The 25,953-nt window shown below is 39.8% G+C and overlaps 1 protein-coding gene across 1 annotated transcript; it reads left to right on the top strand.

Moving 5' to 3' along the window:
- On the top strand, positions 1–25,713 carry LOC143659731 (ATP-dependent RNA helicase DDX19A). Its single transcript, XM_077133007.1, has 12 exons — positions 1–176; positions 3,497–3,545; positions 4,481–4,531; positions 5,547–5,682; positions 8,414–8,506; positions 19,179–19,281; positions 19,662–19,776; positions 20,551–20,728; positions 21,115–21,352; positions 23,250–23,412; positions 23,924–24,115; positions 24,522–25,713. The coding sequence occupies exons 1-12, from the start codon at positions 120–122 to the stop codon at positions 24,581–24,583; spliced, it is 1,437 nt and encodes a 478-aa protein (XP_076989122.1). The 5' UTR covers positions 1–119; the 3' UTR covers positions 24,584–25,713.
- Positions 25,714–25,953: the final 240 nt, after the last annotated feature.

Here is a 25,953-nt window from a genome sequence, read left to right as displayed (position 1 = left end):
ATCGCGCTGCTGCTTCCGGTCCGCGTGAGAGACGTTTTCTGGCCCGCGGATGGTTTAGGGCTGGTGCTGACGTGTGGTCCTTGTGTATTCCCTCGTGTTTGCCTTCCGCCCTTAGGACCATGGCCACCGACTCGTGGGCCCTAGCTGTGGACGAACAGGAAGCGGCAGTCAAGTCGGTTAGTTGCTTTAACTCAAAAGGGTGGTGAGAATATAGTAGCGGCTTAGGCGGACCCAGGTTCGAGCCCAGGGGGAAAGTGCTCCCGGGGCGAGTAGGCCTGTGGACATGCGCCCTGAGATTAAATCTTATTTGCGTCTAAAACTAAAGAGGCCAGTATCCCATTTTTTATTTTCATTTGGGCCAATTATAATTTTATCTTGTGGCAGATCTCTCCCTGCCACGTATCCTGTCTTTCCTGTATTGCACCTGTATTTTCAGGGTCGGTTTTAAGCAAAGGCAAATATAACGCGGATTCTCTTTATCTATTAAGCAACTGTTTTCAGTGTCCTAGGTAATTCATATTTTAGCATGTCTTGGATCCATGACTGGGTCTAATATGATTGGCAGCTTGTAGCTCTTCGCAGAAGAAATATGTTTCAACCTACTGTAGATGTTGGTGGGGTTGGGAGGCACTTCAATTTTTTTCATTGATGTTGTTTATAGTAACATTTATTTCCATGTACTGTTTACTCTTTGAAAGTTTCCAAGCTTATGTGGTCAAAGTTGTACTTTCAGAGTCTTTTCTGGCATATAAAAATAGATCTGGAGGGAAGAAAGAGAGAGAGAATAATGTATCTGGGAATCTGGGTTGGATGCAATTTGGGGAGTCCCAATGAAAGATAATAAAAATATGAATTGAAGTAGTAAAAATAGAAAGGACCTGATTGATGCCAGTTCATTTGTCCCTGACATATTTTCAGACACAATGTTTCCTTTACTTCCTCTGGCTATGTCACCAATTAAGTTTCTTTTCTTTCCAAGACTAGCAAATTAAAAAAAAAAAAAGAAACCCTAAGAATCTTTAGAGATATAACCTGTGACCTTTTTGAAATTAGAGCTGTCATAGAGATCCTGAGGTCCTCCATGAAGTCCCTTTTAGTGTCTGCAAGGTCACCTTTCAGTGAATCAGGGCCTTGGGAACTCGCATAATGCTAGCCACCCAGGCAGGAGTTATTTTATTACTTATGTTGGGGGAAAATACCTTTATCATGACTGAAAACCTGTGTCTAGTGTCAGAGACACTGCCTTTTGTGAAAGACTAGATTAATGATGAGAAGGTTGCTGCAAAGGGTGAATCCAGAGTGTAGAAAAATAGGGTGCTGATTGGCCTGCCTCTTCCCCATGCTGAAGTTACCTCTCTCAAAACAGGAGGACTTGACTGCCAGCACATTCCTCCTTGAATATGGCTGAGTAAATGCTGACAAGTTGTTGCCCTTAGGATCTCTTTCTCCAGCTGTTGAGCATGTTGCCTTTTGTTAACACATTATACAGATTGCGATATGTTAGATTCGGTTACAGTGTTCTTTTTCATCAGTCAGACTTCTCAAAGACTAATCAGCTTGTTTGGAATGGGGCTTCAGACTGTCTTAATCACATTTTCAGACGTTGCAAGAGTAATATGCTTCTATTGATCCCTATAGATCAATATATAGATATAATACAGATAGCCGCAGTATGAGGATTAGCTGATGGGTAAGTTCTTTTAAAAGATGCCTTGTCTTGTGTGTGCCAACTTTCCCATTGGCTTGAGAGAAAAGGCATCTGTCCCCAAGGAGGTATGTTAATCTGATTTTGATCTTTAAAAACTGGTTTCTTAAGAGATCAGATCAGTACTCTGCTGTATGAGGGTGGACCTCCTTTTCCTAAAGGCCAAGAGCAAGCTCAGGTTGCAGGGAGGGGGATTGGAGGAGGCAACATATTTAACAAAGTACAGTAAGCCCTCAGTGAACATTAGTGATGCTCTTAAGGATAATGAATTATGTCAACTAGGCTCTTGTGGGGAGCAGAGCTTGGGGCCTAGGGCTTCATTTGGGTATTCCGCACAACCTTTATAATATCACGAATTATTATTGCTATTATTTTTTATTAACATAGCAACATACAAACACAAACATTCTTACCATATGATCATTCCATTCTACATATATAATCAGTAACTCACAATATCATCACATAGTTGTGTATTCATCATCATGATCATTTCTTAGAACATTTGCATCAATTCAGAAAAATAAAAAGAAAACAGAAAAAAATTCATATACAGCATACACCTTTCCCCTCCCTTTCATTGATCACTAGCATTTCATTCTGCTAAATTTGTTTTAACATTTGTTCCCCCTGTTGTTTATTTATTTTTAATCCATATGTTTTACTTGTTTGTTGATAAGGTAGATAAAAGGAGCATCAGACACACAATTTTTACGATCACAGTCACATTGCAAAAGCTATATCATTGTACGATCATCTTTAAGAAACATGGCTGCTGGAACACAGCTCTACATTTTCAAGCAGTTCCCTCCAGCCTCTCCATTACACCTTAACAAAAAGGTGATATTTATATAATGCATAATAATAATAATCTCCAGGATAACTTCTCGAATCTGTTTGGAATCTCTCAGCCATTGACACTTTATTTTGTCTCATTTCACTCTTCCCCCTTTCAGTTGAGAAAGTTTTCTCAATTCCTAGATGCTGAGTCCCAGCTCATTCTAGGATTTCTGTCTCACATTGCCAGGAAGGTCCACACCTCTGGGAGTCATGTCCCACGAAGACAGTGAGTTTGTTTGTTCACACAATTATTCTTACCAACACTTTCAGTATAGGAAAATAATTCTCATGACATTGGAGGCTTGTTTGCAGACATATGAATTATTATTCTGTTTAAGTGTTCTGCTTAGTTTGTATTGACGAAGTGGCCAAGAGTAGATGAAAAACCATTTTGTTTACATTTTTGGAAGATTCTCAAATCAGGAACTTAGTTTATCAATACTTTCAGGGTAACAAGCTTTTGACTAATTTATATGTAGGTGGTTGATAAGAAAGAAAACTAATTTATTTAAGTGTTGCTTTTAATTAAGGGTGTGGGTTTCAGGGCTAAAAAGATAAAAGCTTGTTTGAGATATTTAGGTGGTATCATTCTTCACTGTATGTAGGAAGACTGAGTGTTTGTGGCATTGAAAGGATATAATAGATACTTATTTAATGAAGGCTAGATGTTGTAGAAAGAGCATTAATAGGGAGAGAAGCAGAGGTTTGAGACTATAGTCATACTTTTTCTCCCTATCATTACATTTAACCCACCCTCTCTTTTTATTTAGGCTGTTGGAGATATTTTAAGTGATGTTTTTATCCAGGCTTTTAGTAATTTACTAAACTGAGCAGACAAACAAAGCCCTCAAATACGGATGTTGAAATAGTTTCTGCTAGACTTTCACTGGGGAAAGGCCTTCTTTTGAGTGTGTAATTTGCTTAACTCTGTTTCCTTTTATTCCCAATCAGATGAACAGCTTGCAGATCAAGGAAGAGAAGATCAAATCAGATACCAATGGTGAGTGACTACAAGCTAGCTACAAGCTTCACATGCTGTTCTGTTTAGCACTCAGAACTGCAGTGTGCTGAGGAGCTTTCATTTATTATACACTTGGCATGTGACAGCACTAGATTTGAGAACCAGTATATTAAGTTTCATAACTGAAGGTGATATATATTATGCTCCCACATTTCCTGTAACCTCTGATTCTTTAAATCCTGTAATCACTACTGGAGTGTACTACCAGTGTTCACTTGATAATGTTTCTTTAATGTTTTTTAATTTAATTTTTTGAAAAAATTCTAAACTAACATCTGAAAAATTCTAATTTCTGGGTTCTAAACTCAGAAAGTAGAAAAAAGTGAAAGGCCTCCTTCCCATCTTGGTCCTCATTTGTCCTGTCCCCTGTATACACATACACTCCCATAAATAGCCGCTGTTCTTGGGTATTTCATGTATTTTCAAAGCTTCTTTATGCAAAGCAAATACCAATATAGATTCCCTCTTTTTTTAACCAAAAAGTGGCATAATATTCCTTTCTTTACTCAGTAATATACCTCAGCACGCTTTCCCAATCAGTGCATGGAATTTCCTTACTCCTTTTTATAACTGCATAATATTGCATTATGTGTGTATACCACAATTTATTTAGCCAGTCATTTATTGATAGATATTTGGGTTGTTCCCAATGTTATACCATTATAAACAGCACTTAATGGAATAGCCATGAACTTAAATCTTTCTTCATGTATATAAGTACGTTTATAGGACAAATTCTAAAAAATACCTTCAGTATTTTCAAAGTACCATCCATAGATATTATACCAATTCATATTTCTATCACAAAGCATGAGAATGTACATTTCCCTACAGCCTCACCACAGAGTTTATACTCAAGCTTTTGGGTAGGTTTGATATTTGCCTTTCTAGTGACAATAACTATTCTTTTGTAGGTATTGTCAAAACCAATGCCACTGCAGAGAAAGCAGATGAAGAAGAGAAAGGTAATGCCTATTTGAAGCCCTATGGCAAGAGGTGAAGTATGACATAGGACTTGCCTTCCTGGATCCCAGAAACACTCTGAGATAAATGTAAGATCAGGGAGATGAGGAGGAATAAGGAAAGGAGATTCTCACTGTGAGATAAGAGGAGAACCAGAAGTGTGTGGTGTCCCACAAGCCAGAAGAAGAAAGTGTTTCAAAATATTAGGTAATAAGTAGAATAAAAGAAAAACTTAAAATTGACCTTTAGATTGATTTGCTAAGGTGGAAATCATCAGTGTGCCTGATAAGAGCTGTTGAGGTAGAGTAGGAAGGTTAAAAAGTACTACTCAGTATGTGTTCAAGGGAAAAGGGGAGGAGAGGCAGTGGGAATAGGTACAGATAACCTTACGGGGACTGCTGCATAAGAGGGAAAAGAGAAACAGGGCAGTGACTGGATGGGGATGTGGGGTAAGGGACGAAGCAGAGGTAATGTGAGTGAGGTTAAAGTATATTCACATGCTCATGGAAAGGAGAAACTGACAATGCCTGAGAGGGCCAGTGTCAGGAGAAGTGTTTTTGTAGGCCCGAGAGGATAGAATCTGTTGGGCACATAGTGGGTCAACCTTTGGTAGGAGCACTGGCTGTTCAACCATTGTCTCAGGAGGGAAGGAGGAGAATGGGCATAAAGGCAGGTAGGTGGGTGGTGAAAGAAGTGTCTGGAAGTACTTCTGATCACTTCTATTTCTCAGTGATGTTGGTAGCAGGGTCATCAGGTAAGTGAGAATGCAGGTGGGTTAGAGGTATGAGGAGAGAGAAGAGAACAAATGAGTGGACTATGGAAACCTAAATGCTTGCTGGCTCTGTGTCCATCTGAGTCTGGTGGTCAAGAATTTAAAATGAGGCCTTGCATGTGATTGTGGTTTTTTATAACCATGTAGGCTGTCAAGCTGCTGGGGTGTAGTGTTAGAGAGAGGTTTTAGGAGAATGGGATTTGCCAGATGAGTGTGAAGAAAATCTATTTTTTTCGTCCTGACAGAGGACAGAGCCGCCCAGTCCTTACTCAACAAACTGATCAGAAGCAACCTTGTTGATAACACAAACCAAGTGGAAGTCCTGCAGCGGGATCCAAATTCTCCCCTCTACTCAGTGAAGTCTTTCGAAGAACTTCGTTTGTGAGTATTTGTTTCTTTTAACTACTATCCAGTCCCTTCCGTATAATATTTGGTATCTCAGAGACTCTTATAGGACTTTTGCTTTTTATTTTTTAAAAAATTATTTTCATATATTTACTCCTTTGAATAGGTAATTATTCACATGATTTAGAAATCAAAAAGTGTGAAAAATTTACACTGCTCCTCTCCCTCACACTCTTGTCTCTTGGCTACCCAGTTCTCTTCTTGGTTGGGGCTTTTAAATGCCATAGATTTATTCTTTTTTCTTTTATGCTCTTAGAACTTTCAATAAAATATTGGCTGACAGGTGATTTCTGGATGTCAGGAACATTTCTTATTAGGTAAGCCCTTTTGTTAGACTATAGGGTTTACACTCTTAACAGTTTATTTGTTTTTAAAAATCTGTCAAAAGAGCCTGTGCAGGGTGCACGGGTAGTTTAGTGGTTGGAATGCCAGCCTTTCATGCAGGAGACCCGGGTTTGATTCCCAGACCATGCACCTAAAAAAAAAAAAAAAGAGAGAGCCTATGCAGGGGTTCTCAGAACCTACAATTGAAGCAGCTTTTGACACTTCTGGAGTTTTAAAAAATGGGTCATTGGCATAGCACACACTGCTATGTGCCAGGTGCCATGAGGAACACAAGAAATACTGACCATTCTTGCTGCCTGCCCGGTTCCAGATCACAGATAGAAGATGGCTGGTGTGTAAGACAACACTGACTTGATGGATTCCTTGTCTTTGTTCAGCAGATAGTATGCCCATGGTGGGCAAATAGAGACCACATTCCTGCCAACTCCTACCCCTGCTTTAGATTCAGAGACATTTACGATAGAGCTAATTAGAACCAAATCAAGTTTGTTAATGAAGAAATAGCTAATAGCATGCTGTTGTTTTTTTAATGTGGCCTGTCTTTTATTAAATAACAGGTTTAGGAAATTGTACTTTTCTATGTGTGCCTCCTCTGTCAAAGGCTTTATTCAGCACATCAGTCATCTCTGCTTTATTTCTGTTCCTGAGCTATACAATACAGACTGGATGTGCTCTCTTTTTCTTGAGACTGGCAGGTTGCTATCCCAAGTACCAGTGGGTTTTTTTATCCTTTCTTTTAAAGTACTTGAGCTCTCATTTCAATCACTAATGAATTGTCCTCTTTGAAAGACAAGTTCTCTCTGATTTAGTTATTTGTATCCAAAGGAAACAGAGGATGAAACTTAGGTTGCCTAATATGCTTGATCTGTTTTGTACTTAAAGATTTGAAATAATGTTCAAAATAATGGGAAAATATTGAGCCAGTGGAGGTCACCTGAATCATGATTCCCTGTGACACTGATTCTCTGGCAACTGAATCAGAAGCTGCTGAACGTCATGGCCTTTGCTTCCAAACAGAAGACACCAAAGGTTATGTTTTCAGAGTTCTCTGTGTCTGAAAACCAATGTATGCCAAAAAATTTTACATTTTAGAGAAACTGCTAAATTCTAAGGAAAGCTAAGAGAACTCTTGACTTCGTTTGACTTTTCATTAGAAAGCATTTGGTTTGATTTTGTTAAATGCCAATTAAGAGGAAGCAGATAACTTATTGTAAATGATTGCTTTGGTTTGCTAATGCTGCCGAAATGCAATATACCAGAAATGGAGTAGCTTTTATAAAGGGGATTTCATAAGTTATAAGTTATAATTCTAAGGCTGTGAAAGTGTCCATATTAAGACACCCAACAGGAGGATACCTTCTCAGAAGAAAGGCCAGTTTTCTCTGTCTAGGGTTTCTCTGTCACACGGGAAGGCACATGGTGACACCTGCTGTTCAGCTTCTGGTTTCAAATGGCTCTCTCAGCTTCTGACATCTCCTGGGGCTTCTGGCATCTTCTGCATTTCCACATGTCTGGATCTATGTCAGTTCTGAGCTGTTTCTCTCTCTGAGCTCTCTTAAGAACTCCAGTAAACTAATTAAGACCCACCCAATTATGAGTGGGTTACATCTCCATGAAAACAACTTAATCAAAAAGATCCCGCCCAAACAATTGGTCTGCCCCATAAGATTGGATTAGGATTAAAAGGACATGGCTTTTCTGGGGTGCATAGCAGTTTCAAACAAACCAACACGTACATCTACTTATGTAAGAAGTGTATGCTTTTCTTTTCTTGATATTTAACTAGACATAATAACTTAATTTTAGCATTTATAAAGTTAACTATTATAGCTGCATCCCCTTCCCATCTTTACTAGAAAGTGGCTTAATAATTTTCTTACCTGTTGACCTGTCCAAAGAATTTACACAACTGGTTAGGAAGAACAATGGAATTCAAAAGGACTGTGGTTCAATTAAACCTGAAATCTCATTCTCTTAAGGGATTTCTGAATCTCAGTGGCATAGTAAGCTGTATTTATGTTCAGATGTCTTTTAAAATTTATTTTATTCTATGAGTTAGTAAATACCACTCTTGCTGTGTCCAGGGAACACTTGTCATCCAAGACCAACCAGATGTTTGGGTATGCTGAAAGCATGAGTTTCTCCAAAAAGGAAACTATTGTATATTTTACAAATTGCATAATAGCTGCAGACTAAGAATTAGTTGGTTTGGTTTGTTTTAGTGTTTTTTAAGGCATAGAGAAATATGTCTGCAGATGTAGGGAGAATTATTCCCTGTTAAGTATAGAGAAAAGTAAAATTCTAGGTTTTTAAAAGAATTTCAACAGCTAGGAATCCATCCTCCCTCTCATTGGTCTCCTAGGAAACCACAGCTTCTCCAGGGAGTCTATGCCATGGGCTTCAATCGACCATCCAAGATACAGGAGAACGCATTACCCATGATGCTTGCTGAACCGTGAGTGTGCAGCCTTTTTTTTCTTTCTTTCATAATTGAGATTCTGTTGGTAGTTTTGAAGATCAATATGCAGATATTATGAGCAATTTGTACACAATTCTTAATGTATTTGTTGTATTGTAGGATATAAAAATGCCCCTACCCCCAGTCTATGACATCTAAGACACTCAAAACCACCCTTAATTAATATCCCAGTATTTTTTATTGTACCAAAAAGTAAACAACCAGAAAAATGATTATGCCTCTTTCAAAAAAGCATTTACATTTTTGAAATGGGATGAGGTGGGATTCCAGTCTCCTCCTTAAAAACGTTTCTTCTAGTGCTACTAAAAAACTTGCATTTACAAAATATGCTGATAAAAATTGTGCAAGAAGGGAGAAACAGGGACAACTGATAAGACCTGGTATATGATATTAATTAGACTTGGCTTTTTTCTCTCCTTCATCAGAGGCTGGGCTCCCTCATTTGTAGTTTCTTCATTTTCTGCATGGTAAATCTTTAGTTTTTAGTTAGCCGCTTTGGCCAGTTTTCCCTTTGTTCCCCTTTTCCACTTTGGTCGCACTTTTTTGTCTGAAGAGTTATCTTCTTCTGCCATTTTTGGCTTTGTGTCCACTTTTGCAGGAACAGATTAGCTGCCAATCTCACTGACCTCTTGAATTTCCACTTCCCAGCACCTTCAACAGAGCTGATCTTCCTTTTGGGCTTTTTGGTGTCAGGGAGGGTTTGTGCCATCTGCTACTGTCCACAACATACTGAGAGCCTTTGCAAAGCTGTGCAGCTGTCTGCTGCCTCTCTTCCTGCCACCTGAGCTGCTGGGACCCACAGCGGGAGCAGTAATGCATTTCCCCAGGGTGGACTTTTGAAAATTTGCCTTAAGATCTTCCATAAATTGTTACCGTTTCTGACAACAGAATGAGCCATTTGGGACAACATGTATCTCCAAGGAAATAGCCTTGTCAAGTCCAAAGAATTGGGCATACTATTCTTGCCTTTTCCACTTAACAACAAAAATAGATAGAAAAGAAACTAAAAATAAAACAATAGAGAAAGTTAGTGCTGTTATTCTGCACAGTTAAAATTTATGGTTAATTATTTTATGGCAGAATTGGATATCCATATGCAAAAGAATGAAAGAGGACCCCTCTCTCATACCTTATACAAAAATTAACTCAAATACAAGAACCAGGATGATAAAACTAGAAGAAAATGCAGGGAAGCAAGATCTTGTGGTAGGCAGTGGTTTCTTAGACTTTATGCCAAAGATAAGCAACAAAAGAAAAAAAAAATAAATGAACTTCCTGAAAATTAAAAACTTCTTTGTTTCAAAGGACTTTGTCAAGAAAGTAAAAAGGCAGTCTACTCAATTGGAGAATATATTTGGAAACCACATATCCAGTAAAGGTTTAATGTCCAGAATATATAAAGAAATCCTACAACTCAACAATAAAAAGACAGACAGCCTAGTTTTAAATGGGCAAAAGACTTTAGAGGAATTACAAATGACTGAAAAACACATGAAAAGATGCTCAGCATCACTAGCTATTAGGAGAATACAAATCAAGACACAAAACACAGTGAGATACCATTTCACACCTTCTAAAATGGCCACTATTTTTAAAAAAACTGAAAGCTACAAGTATTGGAGAGGAAACGGAGAAATAGGAACACTCATTCACTGCTGGTGGAAATGTAAAGTTGTACAGCCACTGGGAGAGACAGTTTGGTGGTTTCTCAAGAATCTAAATATAGAATTGCCACATTGCCTGGTGGTCCTGCTATTAGGTATCTACCCAGAAGAACTGATGCAGGGACTCGAACAGATATTTGCACACTGATGTTCACAGCAGTATTATTCACAATTGCCAAAAGATAGAAGCAACCCAAGTGCCCTAGGGCAACCCAGGTGCCTTTTAATGGATGAACAGATAAGCAAAATGTATATACATATGATGGAATATTATTCAGCTGTAAGAAGGAATGAGAGGACTTCCGGAGAAGATGGCGGCTTAGTAAGACGCGCGGGTCTTAGTTCCTCCTCCAGAAAAGCAACTAAAGAAACAGAAACAATACGAAACAGCTCCCGGAGTCACGACAGAGACCAAAAAGACAGCGTACCCCATTCTGGAACAGCTGAACGGGCAGGGAGAATCTGCTGCGGTGAGATACCCGAGGGGCGCGCATTTTCCCGGCCGGGGCGGCTGGCGACTGGGGTCCCCTCCACGCACGTGGCTCCCCGGTCTGACTGGGAACGTTGGATAGTGGGGCCCTCCCGTCACACTTGGTGTTTCGGGCCAGCTGGGCAATTAGCACCGGCACTCTCCCAAGCCGCGGCGGCCAGCGACCCCCGCCCCCACGCGCAGTTTCCCGGGCCGACTGCCGTGCAGACAGACGAGCGCCACGAGCGCCACCTCCTGGGCAGGAAAAGAAAAACAGAGCCCAGAGATTTCACAGAAAAAGCTTTCAACCAGCTGGGTCCCACACCCAGGGAAATCTGATCAAATGCCCAGACACCAGCAGAAAATAATGGATGACGCTCGGAAAATTGAAGATATGGCCCAGTCAAAGGAACAAACCAATAGTTCAAATGAGATACAGGAGCTGAGACAACTAATGCTGAATATACGAACAGAAATGGAAAAACTCTTCAAAAACCAAATCAATAAATTGAGGGAGGACATGAAGAAGACATGGGCTGAACAAAAAGAAGAAATAGAAAATCTGAAAAAACAAATCACAGAACTTATGGGAGTGAAGGACAAAGAAGAAAAAATGGAAAAAACAATGGATACCTACAATGGTAGATCTAAAGAGACAGAAGCTACAATTAGTGAACTGGAGGATGGAACATCTGAATTCCAAAAAGAAACAGAAACTATAGGGAAAAGAATGGAAAAACTTGAGCAGGGGATCAGGGAACTGAATGACAATATGAAGCGCACAAATATACGTGTTGTGGGTGTCCCAGAAGGAGAAGAGAAGGGAAAAGGAGGAGAAAAACTAATGGAAGAAATTATCACTGAAAATTTCCCAACTCTTATGAAAGACCTAAATTTGCAGATCCAAGAAGTGCAGCGCACCCCAAAGAGAATAGACCCAAATAGGCGTTCTCCAAGACACTTACTAGTTAGAATGTCAGAGGTCAAAGAGAAAGAGAGGATCTTGAAAGCAGCAAGAGAAAAGCAATCCATCATGTACAAGGGAAACCCAATAAGACTATGTGTAGATTTCTCAGCAGAAACCATGGAAGCTAGAAGACAGTGGGATGATATATTTAAATTACTAAAAGAGAAAAACTGCCAACCAAGACTCCTATATCCAGCAAAATTGTCCTTCAAAAATGAAGGAGAAATTAAAACATTTATAGACAAAAAGTCACTGAGAGAATTTGTGACCAAGAGACCAGCTCTGCAAGAAATACTAAAGGGAGCACTAGAGTCAGATACGAAAAGACAGAAGAGAGAGGTATGGAGTAAAGTGTAGAAAGAAGGAAAATCAGATATGATATATATAATACAAAAGCCAAAATGGTAGAGGAAAATATTATCCAAACAGTAATAATACTAAAAGTTAATGGACTGAATTTCCCAATCAAAAGACATAGAATGGCAGAATGGATTACGACCCAGCAATACCACTGCTAGGTATCTACTCAAGGGACTTAAGGGCAAAGACACAGACGGACATTTGCACACTAGTGTTTATAGCAGCATTATCTACAATTGCAAAGAGATGGAAACAGCCAAAATGTTCATCAACAGACGAGTGGCTAAACAAACTGTGGCGTATACCTACGATGGAATATTATGCAGCTTTAAGACAGACTAAACTTATGAAGCATGTAATAACATGGATGGACCTAGAGAACATTATGCTGAGTGAGTCTAGCCCAAAACTAAAGGACAAATACTGTAAGTTCCCACTGATGTGAACCGACATTCGAGAATCAGCTTGGAACATATCATTGGTAACAGAGACCAGCAGGAGTTAGAAACAGGGTAAGATAATGGGTAATTGGAGCTGAAGGGATACAGACTGTGCAACAGGACTAGATACAAAAACTCAAAAATGGACAGCACAATAATACCTAAGTGTAATGTAACTAGGTTGGAACACTGAATGAAGCTGCACCTGAAATATGGTTTTTTGTTTGTTTGTTTGTGTGTTTGTATCTTTTGTTTTTGTTTTTTTTCTTTTTCCTTTATATATATATATATATATATTATTAGTATTTTAATTCTCTTCTCTATATTAACATTCTATATCTTTTTCTGCTCTTTTGCTAGTTCTTTTCCTAAATCGATGCAAATGTACTAAGAAATGATGATCATACATCTATGTGAGGATACTAAGAATTACTGAGTGCATTTGTAGAATGGAATGATTTCTAAAAAAAAAAAAAAAAAAAAATGAATCAGCTCCCTTTCTTGCTTTTGGGTTCTGGTAGAAAATACATGGTCATTGAAAACCAGACAAAAAAAAAAAAAAGAAGGAATGAAGTCCTCATGTCTGTGACAACATGAATAAACCTTGGGGACTTTTTTTTTTTTAACTTTTTTTTATTAAAAAAATTAACAAACAAAACCTTAAGATATCATTCCATTCTACATATACAATCAGTAATTCTTAATATCATCACATAGTTACATATTAATCATTTCTTAGTACATTTGCATCGATTTAGAAAAAGAAATGAAAGGAAAACAAAAAGAAATAAAATGATAATAGAGAAAAAAAAGACTATACATACCATACCCCTTACCCCTCGCTTTCATTTACCACTAGCATTTCAAACTGAATTTATTTTAACATTTGTTCCCCCTATTATTTATTTTTATTCCATATGTTCTACTCTTCTGTTGATATGGTAGCTAAAAGGAGCATCAGACATAAGGTTTTCACATTCACAGAGTCTCATTGTGAAAGCTATATCATTGTTCAATCATCATCAAGAAACATGGCTACTGGAACACAGCACTACATTTTCAGGCAATTCCCTCCAGCCTCTCTACTACATCTTGAACAACAAGGTGATATCTACTTAATGCATAAGAATAAGCTCCAGGATAACCTCTCCACTCTGTTTGGAATCTCTCAACCATTGACACTTTGTATCATTTTACTCTTCCCCCTTTTGGTCGAGAAGTTTCTGTCAATCCCTTGATGTTAATTCTCAGCTCATTCTAGGGTTTTTCTCAGTCCTTTGATGCTGAGTCTCAGCTCATTCCAGGATCTTTGTCGCACGTTGTCAGGAAGGTCCACACCCCAGGGAGTCATGTTCCATGCAGAGAGGGGGAGGGTGGTGAGACTCCTTGAGGACTTTATGTTGAGTGAAATAAGCCAGACACACACAAAAAATATTTTATCATCTCACCAATATGAACTAATTATAATAAACAAATTCCCAGAGTTAGAATCTAGAATATAGATTACCAAGAAATAGAATGGATGTAGAGAGTGGGAAACTGATGCTTAATTTGTGTGGAATTTTTAATAAGATTGGCTGTAAATGTTTGCAAATGGATAGTGGGCATGGTAGCACACTATTGTGGGTATAATTAACAGTGGCAAATTGTGCGTGTGTATGTGGTTGAAAGGGAAAGTTTGGGGCTGTGTGTATTATTAGGCAAGTTAGAGGATAAAACGTGGGACTGTAACACAGTGAATCCTGTTGTGGATGATAACTGGTTAAAAATACAAATAAAAATGTTCTTTTCATGAATTATAACAAATGTATGTCACAACTACAAGTTAATAATAGGGAAAAAAATAATGAAAAAGACACCTATGCAAACTGTGGATTGTGATGAACAGTAGTATTTTAATGCTCTTCCATCAGTTGTAACAAAAGCACCACGCCAGTGCAGAGTGTCAGTAGTGGGAGTATATGAGAACACTATTTTTACGTGATTTTTATGTAAACCTACAATTTCTCATATAAAATAATAATAATAATTTTTTTTTAATTTTGCTAAGTGAAAAAAACCGGACACAAAGTACTACATATAGTATACATGTGTATAAAATGTAAATATAAATGTATAGAGACAGAATTAGTAAAATATATGTATTTTTTCTTTTGGAAACATTGAGACTTATAAAAAGGTTTAAAGAACAATACTAAGAACACCTGTCCCACCCAGGAATACACCATTATTCCAGTTGACAGTTGAAGCCCTGTGTTCCCCTCCCCTTCACATCCATTTCCCACCCCACGGAAGTAAGGACCACCATTCCCTCACCTTTTGTACTTTCACCACCTATGTATGTGTCCCTAGGAATCTAAAGAGTAGTTTATATACATGATACCATACTTTAAGTAGCAACTTTTTTCACTCAACTTTATTATATTATTTTACAAAACCACACCTATTTCTACAATACTAGGTTAAGTGAAGCAAAATGTGAAAGTTCCCTCCAAAACATCTGTCTTGGTATTTTGCTTTTTTTTTCAGTTCCAGCTGATTTTATTTCTTTTCAAAAAAGTTATGTACAGAAGGTATATATCAACAATCTGACAGGCAGTGAACATGACATGATGAGCTGGCATGATTGTTTTTGTGGCCTTGAATTTTCTTTTTTGTGGGGGAGGGGTTCATAGTCTGGGAATCAAATCTGGATCTCCCACATGGAAGGCGATTGAGAAAGATTCTAGCACTAAACCACCCGTGCACCCTGTGGCCTTTAATTTCTTTTTCTTTTTCTTTTTTATTTAATTTTTTTAAATACCAAAAAACACCAAGCAAACGCAAGCATTCCTATTTTGATCATTCCGTTCTACATATATAATCAGTAATTCACAATATCATCACATAGTTGCATATTCATCATCATGATCATTTCTTGGAACATTTGCATCTATTCAGAAAAAGAAATAAAAAGAAAACATTAAAAAAATTCATATATACCATACCCCTTACCCCTCCCTTTCATTCATCACTAGCATTTCAAACTAAATTTATTTTAACATTTGTTCCCCCTATTATTTATTTTTATTCCATATGTTCTACTCGTCTGTTGACAAGGTGGATAAAAGGAGCATCAGACACAAGGTTTTCACAACCGCACAGTCACATTGTGAAAGCTATATCATTATTCAGTCATCATCAAGAAACTGGAACACAGCTCTACATTTTCAGGCAGTTCTCTCCAGCCTCTCCATTACATCTTGACTAACAAGGTGATGTCTACTTAATGCGTAAGAATAACCTCCAGGATAACCTCTAAACTCTGGAATCTCTCAGCCATTGACACTTTATTTTGTCTCATTTCACTCTTCCCCCTTTTGGTCAAGAAGGTTTTCTCAGTCCCTTGATGCTGAGTCCCAGCTCATCCTAGGATTTCTGTCCCACGTTGCCAGGAAGGTCCATGGCCTTTAATTTTTTTTTTCTTTTTTTTTTCCATTCTACATATATAATCAATAATTCTCAATATCATCACATAGTTGCATATTCATCATTTCTTAAAAGAACATTTGCATTAATTCATAAAAAGAAATAGAAAGACAACAGAAAAAGAAATAAAACAATAACAGAAAAAAAAAAGATTATACATACCATACCCTTTACCCCTTGCTTTCATTGATCACTAGCATTTCAAACTAAATTTATTTTAACATTTCTTCCCCCATTATTTATTTTTATTCCATATGTTTTACTTGTCTATTGATAAGGTAAATAAAAGGAGCATCAGACACAAGGTTTTCACAATCACACAGTCCATTGTGAAAGCTCTATCATTATTCAGTCATCATTAAGAAACATGGCTACTGGAACACAGCTCTACATTTTCAGGCAGTTCCCTCCAGCCTCTCACTACATCTTGAATAACAGGTGATATCTACTTAATGCGTAAGAATAACCTCCAGGATAACCTCGGGACTCTGTTTGGAATCTCTCAGCCATTGACACTGTCTCATTTCACTCTTCCTCCTTTTGGTCGAGAAGGTTTTCTCAATTGTGGCCTTTAATTTTATTTAATTTTATTTTTTTTATTAATTAAAAAAGAATTAACTAACGCAACATTTAGAAATCATTCCATTCTACATATGCAATCAGTAATTCTTAATATCATCACATAGATGTATGATCATCATTTCTTAGTACATTTGCATTGATTTAGAAAAAGAAATAGCAAGACAACAGAAAAAGAAATAAAATGATAATATAGAGAAAAAAATAAAAATAAAAAATAAAAAAGTATATATAAAAAAAAACCAAACAACAAACAAAAAAAACCACTATAGCTCAGATGCAGCTTCATTCAGTGTTTTAACATAATTACATTACAATTAGGTAGTATTGTGCTGTCCATTTTTGAGTTTTTGTGTCTAGTCCTGTTGCACAGTCTGTATCCCTTCAGCTCCAATTGCCCATTATCTTACTCTATTTCTAACTCCTGATGGTCTCTGTTACCAATGACATATTCCAAGTTTATTCTCTAATGTCGGTTCACATCAGTGGGACCATACAGTATTTGTCCTTTAGTTTTTTGTTTTTTTTTTTATTAGTTAAAGAAAAAAGAAGTTAACACAACATTTAGAAATCATTCCATTCTACATATGCAATCAGTAATTCTTAACATCATCACATAGATGTATGATCATCATTTCTTAGTACATTTGCATCGATTTAGGAAAAGAACTAGCAAAACAACAGAAAAAGATACAGAATGTTAATATAGAGAAAAAAATTTAAAAAATAATAATAATAAAAAAGAAAAAAAAACAAAAGACACAAACAAAAAACTATAGCTCAGATGCAGCTTCATTCAGTGTTTTAACATAATTACATTACAATTAGGTAGTATTGTGCTGTCCATTTTTGAGTTTTTGTATCTAGTCCTGTTGCACAGTCTGTATCCCTTCAGCTCCAATTACCCATTATCTTACCCTGTTTCTAACTCCTGCTGGTCTCTGTTACCAAAGACATATTCCAGGTTTATTCTTGAATGTCGGTTCACATCAGTGGGACCATACAGTATTTGTCCTTTAGTTTTTGGCTAGACTCACTCAGCATAATGTTCTCTAGGTCCATCCATGTTATTACATGCTTCATAAGTTTATTCTGTCTTAAAGCTGCATAATATTCCGTCGTATGTATATACCACAGTTTGTTTAGCCACTCTTCTGTTGATGGACATTTTGTCTGTTTCCATCTCTTTGCAATTGTAAATAATGCTGCTATAAACATTGGTGTGCAAATGTCCATTTGTGTCTTTGCCCTTATGTCCTCTGAGTAGATACCTAGCAATGGTATTGCTGGGTCGTATGGCAATTCTATATTCAGTTTTTTGAGGAACCACCAAACTGCCTTCCACAGTGGTTGCACCATTTGACATTCCCACCAACAGTGGATAAGTGTGCCTCTTTCTCCGCATCCTCTCCAGCACTTGTCATTTTTTGTTTTGTTGATAATGGCCATTCTGGTGGGTGTGAGATGATATCTCATTGTGGTTTTGATTTGCATTTCTCTAATGGCCAGGGACATTGAGCATCTCTTCATGTGCCTTTTGGCCATTTGTATTTCCTCTTCTGAGAGGTGTCTGTTCAAGTCCTTTTCCCATTTTGTAATTGGGTTGGCTGTCTTTTTGTTGTTGAGTTGAACGATCTCTTTATAAATTCTGGATACTAGACCTTTATCTGATATGTCGTTTCCAAATATTGTCTCTCATTGTGTAGGCTGTCTTTCTACTTTCTTGATGAAGTTCTTTGATGCACAAAAGTGGCCTTTATTTTTAAGACAAATATTCTACACAGCATATTGCACAGACTGTGGCAAAAAAAAAAAAAAAGAAAGTTTAAACCAAAAAAACCCTTAACACGAAACAAGGCAGACATCTAGTGCCTATCATATTATATAAAAAGATGAGAAAAGGGAACACGTGAAAGGAAATGAGTCGTGGAAACACATTGAGCCGTGGGAGTAAATGTTGTTGGGAATTGTCTGGGCACAGGTTGTGTACTCTGCAGTCTTGATTTCCATTGAGCCCTTGGGGTGCAGAACTAGACTACACCTTCAGGGAGAGAAAGAGAAGGTTGTGCTACAGCCTAGAATGAACATTTCTTACTGTGACAGCATCGAAAGCAGTCATTATTTCCTTAATGAAAGATTTTAATAGGCAAAATATATGACAGTAAGGGGAATAGACAGAAATAGTTTTAAGTGAGCGTGCTTTATTAGCTGCGCTCCTGGGCAGAGCTCACCGAACTCAAAGTGGAGTGAGGTGAGTCCGTGCGCGGGCTTTGGCGCGTGCAATTTTTAAGGGCAAGGGTCAGATGATGGCATGAAAGGGGCGGCACATTAAGCAAAGGATCATTATGCAAGGGGGTTGAGCAGCAGGTGGTCAGATGTCCGTTGAGCAATGAGTGGACAGATGTCTGCTGAGTAATGAGTGGTCTGATGTCTCATGATTCCAGCTAGCCACAGCGCCCTCCCCTGTTCCCCCAACCTAACACTTAATATTTAAGCTTTTTTTTTCAGTGCATAGTCTCGGAAAGCTTTTTTTAACATGCAAAAAATATATCAAAGAAATTTGTGCTCAAGTTGGAACACCTGGAAAACATAGAGAGGCATAAAAGGGAAAAAAATCCACATTTCCACCACTCAGAAAGAACATTTTGACACTTTGTTTTTAACCAGTTGTTATTTTTGTCTCTGCTTTTCCCTGATCCAGCCCACAGAACCTGATAGCTCAGTCTCAGTCTGGTACTGGTAAAACTGCTGCCTTCGTCTTGGCCATGCTCAGTCGAGTGGAACCTGGAGACCGATATCCACAGGTTGAGTTTGCAAACTCCCAGGGAAGGGCAGCAACATCTGGTAGGGGGTTATTGAGGGTGCCCCAGACGGGATCTAAGCATTTCCAACACCTGCCTGAGCCACAGTGGGAAGAAGCAGGCTAATGCATTGACCCCGGGAACAGGAGCGTTCCTTTGGAAACAGCAGCCTTAACCAGTGGCTTCCAAAGGTCTACGCCAAGCCAGGGCTCCCTCCTAAAGGCTTCGGTCTGCAGCTGAAAGGTGGGCCTGGGTGGGGAGAATGGGGGTCCCTGCATTATTGAAATGGTGAGAACATCAGCATACTCTGTTGTTGCCTTCGAGCCTGTTCTCCACTGCAAATCAGTGCTCCTAAACTCATGCCTTTATGATTTCCCTGTCAGTGTTTGTGCCTTTCCCCAACATATGAGCTGGCTCTTCAAACCGGTAAAGTGATTGAGCAGATGGGCAGATTTCACCCTGAGCTAAAGCTTGCTTATGCTATTCGAGGCAATAAACGTAAGTATACGGGGTGAGCTCTCAGCAGTGGGTGTGGTCGGGAAGTTAAGTGTTTGAATTTTGAAGATATGATGACAATATTAAGCTTTATAGTTCATTTTGACCCTCGAACCCAACTGCATTGCTATTAGCAATCTCTTTAAATACTTGCTAACTTGTTAATAGTCTTCTCCAGTCTTAAAATAAGTTTACCATCCCTGTACGGGTCATGACATATGTTCTTAAAATCTGGAGTTCATCACTGAGAAGACAGGGTTTTTAATTGAGCATCCAGAGTTCCGGAAGCTTACTAAAAAGGGAGTAGCAACACTGAAAATGGTAGGTTGGGGTCAGATCGCCTTCCTAAAAAGTAAACACAACTTTAATAAGAGTAAAATGAGAAAGTATTCTGTTAACTTGGTTTTATCAACATTAGCATTCAGATTTAATCTTTGTGCCCGAAATCTGAGACTTAAAAGTACTGATTTTAAGGGGAGATCAGTGATCTGTGAGTAAATTGATGTCATGAAAAGACTATGGGTAATGATGAAGAGAAAGAGTTGGACAATATAAAATAATACAAGGGGTGTTTAATCCTGATAATAATGCAATGACATGGGTATTATATGTGCCCATTTTATATTAACAGAAACCAAGAGTTGTGGATATGGTCATGGATATTTTGAAATCTGGAATTAACTTATTCTGTTACCTCTGGAAAATGGGCAGGGTTTTGATTTCCAGAGCTGGCTTTGCCATGGAAATACCACAGAAAACATCTTGTTGTCCCCACAGTGGAAAGAGGTCAGAAGATCACTGAGCAGATTGTCATAGGCACCCCTGGGACTGTCCTGGACTGGTGCTCCAAGCTCAAGTTCATCGACCCGAAGAAGATCAAGGTGTTTGTTCTGGATGAGGCTGATGTGATGATTGCTACCCAGGGCCACCAAGATCAGAGCATCCGCATCCAGAGGTAGGAACTGCCAGAGCGAGGAGGAAACTCTCCGCCTCCTGGTCTGCAAGTACAAGTTTTCTTGTTGTCTGTCTTCCGTTGTGTCCAGTCCCTCTTCTCTCTCCTGCTGGGTTCTTTGCTTCAGAACCTTCAGAAGCATTTGTTTCACGGGCCATTTCCATGTCAGTGTTGACCACACTCCCAGCCAGGTTTTGGAAAGGAGACTCCGGGAAATCTCACATCCCCTGTCCTGACCCCTTGTCTGCCCCTGCTTCTGCCTGGGATACACCTTCCCCTCTGGCAGCCATCCTGGGTCCAAGACTATCCAAGCCTGAGAAGGCTTGTGCTTCTGCTCCTTCCAGAAAAGGACTCTGGATCACACAAAATACCTGGACCTTGCCTTACAGGATGCTGCCCAGAAACTGCCAGATGCTGCTTTTCTCTGCCACCTTCGAAGACTCTGTGTGGAAATTTGCCCAGAAAGTGGTTCCAGACCCAAACATTATCAAACTGAAGCGTGAGGAGGAGACGTTGGACACCATCAAGCAGTATTACGTCCTGTGCAATAACCGAGACGAGAAGTTCCAGGCCTTGTGTAACCTCTACGGAGCCATCACCATTGCTCAAGCCATGATCTTCTGCCATGTGAGTAGCAGCAGCAGCAGGGCCTGCTGGGAGCACACCAGTGGGAGGGTGTGGCCCTGCCCCCTCCCTCTCAGTCAGATCCAGCGTAGCACTGAGGACCAGATTCCCACTGAGTGGCACAATTGACAAGAAGAGACCTGGTGAATCACCTGCACCTGCCCCAACACATACTCTCCTCAGGTTGTAGTGAGTTCTAAGGGGAAGACTTTGTGAAGAACTGAACCTTCTTGATCCCACTTCTTGGAGATTACTTGGAAAAATCCCCAAATAACAATCCTATGAATTAATTCAAGAATATGAATTAGTTCCTTTTTATTTTTTTCAGGGTTAACACGTTATTTTTTTTTTTTTTATTAATTAAAAAAAGAATTAACAAAACAATTAGAAATCATTCCAATCTACAACGTTATTTTTTTTTAACGTAATTTTATTGTGATATATTCACATACCATACAGTCCATCCAAAGTATGCAATCAGGTGGTTCACAATATCATCTCATAGTTGTGTATTCATCACTGATCATTTTCAGAACATGCTTTAGTCCATGAAAGTAAATAAAAAGAAAAAACCCTGAATATCCCATATGCCTTACCCTCCCTCTTGTTGACTATGAGTATTGTACTCTATTCAATTTTAAGGCTTAAAGTAGATGTTGGTTAGCTAAAATGGTGTAATATTTTATTTATATACATACAAAATCAGTGGAACAAAACAAAATATCCAGAAGTAGAAGTAGATCCATACAAGCACGGGCACCTGAATTTTTTTTTCAGTACAGTCATTATCAAAGAGTAGGGCTACTGGATCACAGTTCAGTGACTTCAGGTATTTCCTTCTAGCTATTCTAAAACACTAGATACTGAAGAAATCTCTATATAATGAGTCAGTAGTCACAGTGATTTGCTAAGCCTTAATTTCTCAGTTACACCTCCTCCCCCCCGCATTAGATCTTTCAGTTGTCAGGGATATCTGGGCAATGACCATTTTTAACTTCCTTGTGCTGAATGGAAAGGGTTGTTGACCTTACGGGGTAGAGGAATGAAACTGGTTGATGTTCTTGGAAGACTGGTGTGTCTGGATTTCAGGGCTTTTCTCCCATAGGACCAATCTGGAGACCTTAAAGCTTCTGAAAAAAATAAACTTACTAAGAAAAACTTATATAGAGGCTTAAAAAGAATCCACGGCACTCCCTAGTGTTTTCAGGAATATTGTTGATTGGGGCTTGGTGTACTGTGGTAGTTTGCAGTATCTGGCTAAAGTTTGCATAAGATTAACCCAATTTAATAAGCCAAACCCTAGATCTTGAGGCTTGCCCTTATGATATTTACTTCTGCAGTGACAAAGCTAGGCCTGCATGTAATTATGCCCCAGAGAACCTGTTTTTTTGCTCAGATATGGCCTCTCTCTTTAAGCCAACTCTACAGATAAACTCACTACCCTTCCCCCTGCACAGAGCATGACTCCCAAGGATGTAAGTATCCCTGGCCACATGGGACATGACTCCCAGGGATGAGCCAGGACCTGGCATCATGGGATTGAGAAAGCCTTCTTGACCAAAAGAGGGAAAATAGATGGAACAAAATAAAGTTTCAGTGGCTAGTTGATTTCAGATAGAGTTGAGCAGTCATTCTGGAGATTACTCTTATAAACTAATTCTTTAAACTATAGTTTAGTTAAGAATATAGATTAATTAGGAGTGAAGACCTTTGACCCAAACCATACTTCACACAGACAAAAAACCAAGAGCAGTCATTAGCTCATGCCAAAAATCATGGCTAACATTCTGCTTGAGAAATTTAGAGTTTAACCCTCTGATGTAATGCCACAGGACTTTCATTTTAATGACAAGTCCCCTTTTTACAGCTGTCTTTATTTAACCAATTCTTTTAACCCTAGACACGCAAAACAGCCAGTTGGCTGGCAGCAGAGCTCTCAAAAGAAGGCCACCAGGTGGCTCTGCTGAGTGGAGAAATGGTGGTGGAGCAGAGAGCTGCAGTGATTGAGCGCTTCCGAGAGGGCAAAGAGAAGGTTCTGGTGACCACCAACGTGTGTGCCCGTGGTGAGCAGAGAGTGTGCTTTGATCTGCCTGGCTTGTGGTACCTGTCCCCACTAGAGAAATCCTTGTCTGTGGGAATCTCACATGGTTTGATGGAGATCAGGGGCAGGGGGTAGTGGGGGTTGGTAGTGACATTCTTTCCTTGGAGAAGCTGGATTTCCTTCAGGAGACAAGTTTGACAGAAGCCAGGCATCCTGCCTTGGTGGGAGGAAACTTAAGAGGCATCCGACTGATTTAGAACCAGTGAGTTTTTAGCTGGATTGCTTGTATCTAGCCAAGGTTTTCTTACCGATTTCATTATTTGGTCAGCACCTGCCAAGTTTCTATTGTTTTCCTCTGGGTCCTGCCACGTGCCTAGGTGTGTGCCGCACCTTGTCCCCGAATCCCAGAGCCAGCCCGTCCCAGACTTCCCTCCATCCGCAGTTGGTGTAGTACCTTGGCCAGACGTGACGGTGGACAGCAGTGGTTTGTGCCTCCCATCCCTTTTCTCCGTCTCCACCTCTCCTTCTTGCAGGTATTGACGTGGAACAAGTGTCTGTCGTCATCAACTTTGATCTTCCCGTGGACAAGGACGGGAACCCGGACAACGAGACCTATCTGCACCGCATTGGGCGCACGGGCCGCTTCGGCAAGAGGGGCCTGGCCGTGAACATGGTGGACAGCAAGCACAGCATGAACATCCTGAACAGGATCCAGGAGCATTTCAGTGAGTCGCCGGGAGCGGCCTCTGCCTGGTGCCCTTTCCTAACAGGGGGACGGGTGGGGCAAAGGGTAGGTTTTCCTGTGGCCCCAAGAGAGGCCTTTGTCCCTACCCAAATTTCCTAAGCACTGATTCTTTCCCAGACCACACCAGAGAGTGTAGGGCTCGGGGACTTAAATGGCAGTTGCCCCTTGGCTGGGCTGTGGCAGTGACCAGGAATATTGACCCCTGCTTGGGCATTGGAAGCCTTTGGGGTTAAAGGGTCCCTGTGGCCAGAGAGGTGGCTATCCCCTAGGCCGGGCAGAGACCTGTGTACTTCCTCTCTCCCTGCAGTGTCGTCCCTTCCCAGATGACTTTGTTGTGTCCCCACAGTAAGCCCAGCTTGATTTCTCTTTGCCTTTTTTTCCCTCAGATAAGAAGATAGAAAGATTGGACACAGATGATTTGGATGAGATCGAGAAAATAGCCAACTGAGCAGCTCCACCAGCGTCTGGTGCCCACCCTTGGCGCTCCCCCTGGGAGACAAGTGCTTTCTCAGCACAGGCCTCAGCAGTCACCACCACGATGAAGGCACAGGCAGAGAGAAACTACCTACCTCATTTTAAATTACGTTTGGACTTGACAAAAATTGTGAAACAATAGGGAAAGTAACAGGAAATTTTTGCACTTTGAAAAATCTTAGTCCTCTTTTTCAGGAAACCAAGCTTTCCCTGTCTTTACAGTAATCCAGTCACTGCTGGTGGCCACTGGCCCTAGGATCTCCTGCCTCTTTTCTGACCAGGATGTTAGGAGCAGCCTCTCTCTTTTGAAGAAATTCTGGGCCCATGGTATGGAGGGATCGAGGGCATGTGGGGTCAGGCAGGACAGGTGTACCCACGACAGCCTTCTCTGGTGCCTGTACAGAGCCAGCTTGGAAGCCTGTGAGCTGCCCCCATCTCTGTCTCTTCACTGAGACATGTCATGAATATTTCTCCTGCCCTCAGACCATCTTCCTTCTCCTAATTTCCAGAGTCCTTCCAGCTTTTGCTCTTCTCTGTAGCGGACGATATCCCCATTTCTTTCCATGTGTACATCTTGGCTACTTTTGTAAATCTCAGAATGGGGAAGAAATAAGAAAGTCGGCTAAGTTTATCTGGCCAGGGTGGATGAGTCCTCTGAGGACCTGGGACTTCATTCTCCTTCCTCCTTGGACTCTGCTGGTGCCTCCTCCCAGGCACTCTGTCTGCTCAGGCACGTGGTAGTCAGTCGGGGCAGCCTGGAAACCCACGTGGTTTCTGAACGCATGCTGGCCGGGTTAGTTGATTCCCCGCCATGGGGTGTCATACTCTGCCTGGAGCTGAGCAGCAGAGTTTGGAAAGTTATGACCAATGGAAAACTCTGGTTTTGCTATTCTTTAATAGTGGGCTTTATTGATTCATTCATACATTGTATGGATAAGGATGGATAAATAATAGCTATACGTATCACTCATTATGTTAATAGATTTTAAAGTAACTGAAATGCTTTACTAATCATGATTTGTTTTTATTTGTATTTTTCTGCTTACTGGACTAATATATGCTTATTTGAAAACACGCCTATGTATAAAGTGAAAGTGCTCTGCGTCCCCGGCTGTCTGAGATCACCTTTATTAGCCGCGTTCTGAACACTCCAGCATACAGCTTTCTGTCTGCATGTATCACCTCACCTTTTACAAAAAACGGGAACATTCTACTCATGTTCTTGTGTAGCCTGCTTTCTCACTTATGAATGTATCATGGGGTTGTATCTGGGTGGAGACCCGAGGAACAAAAAGAAGACTGATTTTTGGCTTTATAGGAATTTGCAAATCTAAATTTATATAT

The sequence above is a fragment of the Tamandua tetradactyla genome, chromosome 16 (genome assembly GCF_023851605.1).
Source record: "Tamandua tetradactyla isolate mTamTet1 chromosome 16, mTamTet1.pri, whole genome shotgun sequence".
Taxonomy (NCBI): Eukaryota; Metazoa; Chordata; class Mammalia; order Pilosa; family Myrmecophagidae; genus Tamandua; species Tamandua tetradactyla.
Note: the sequence above shows the minus strand (reverse complement) of the source record. Positions and strands in the feature narration are given on the sequence as shown.

Bases quoted from the DNA above. Each gene is read 5' to 3' on its own strand.
- LOC143659731 (XM_077133007.1), top strand. From the start codon at position 120: ATGGCCACCGACTCGTGGGCCCTAGCTGTGGACGAACAGGAAGCGGCA. The intron at 23,413-23,923 runs GTGAGCAGAGAG...TCCTTCTTGCAG, and splicing joins CACCAACGTGTGTGCCCGTG to GTATTGACGTGGAACAAGTG. The intron at 24,116-24,521 runs GTGAGTCGCCGG...TTTTTCCCTCAG, and splicing joins CAGGATCCAGGAGCATTTCA to ATAAGAAGATAGAAAGATTG.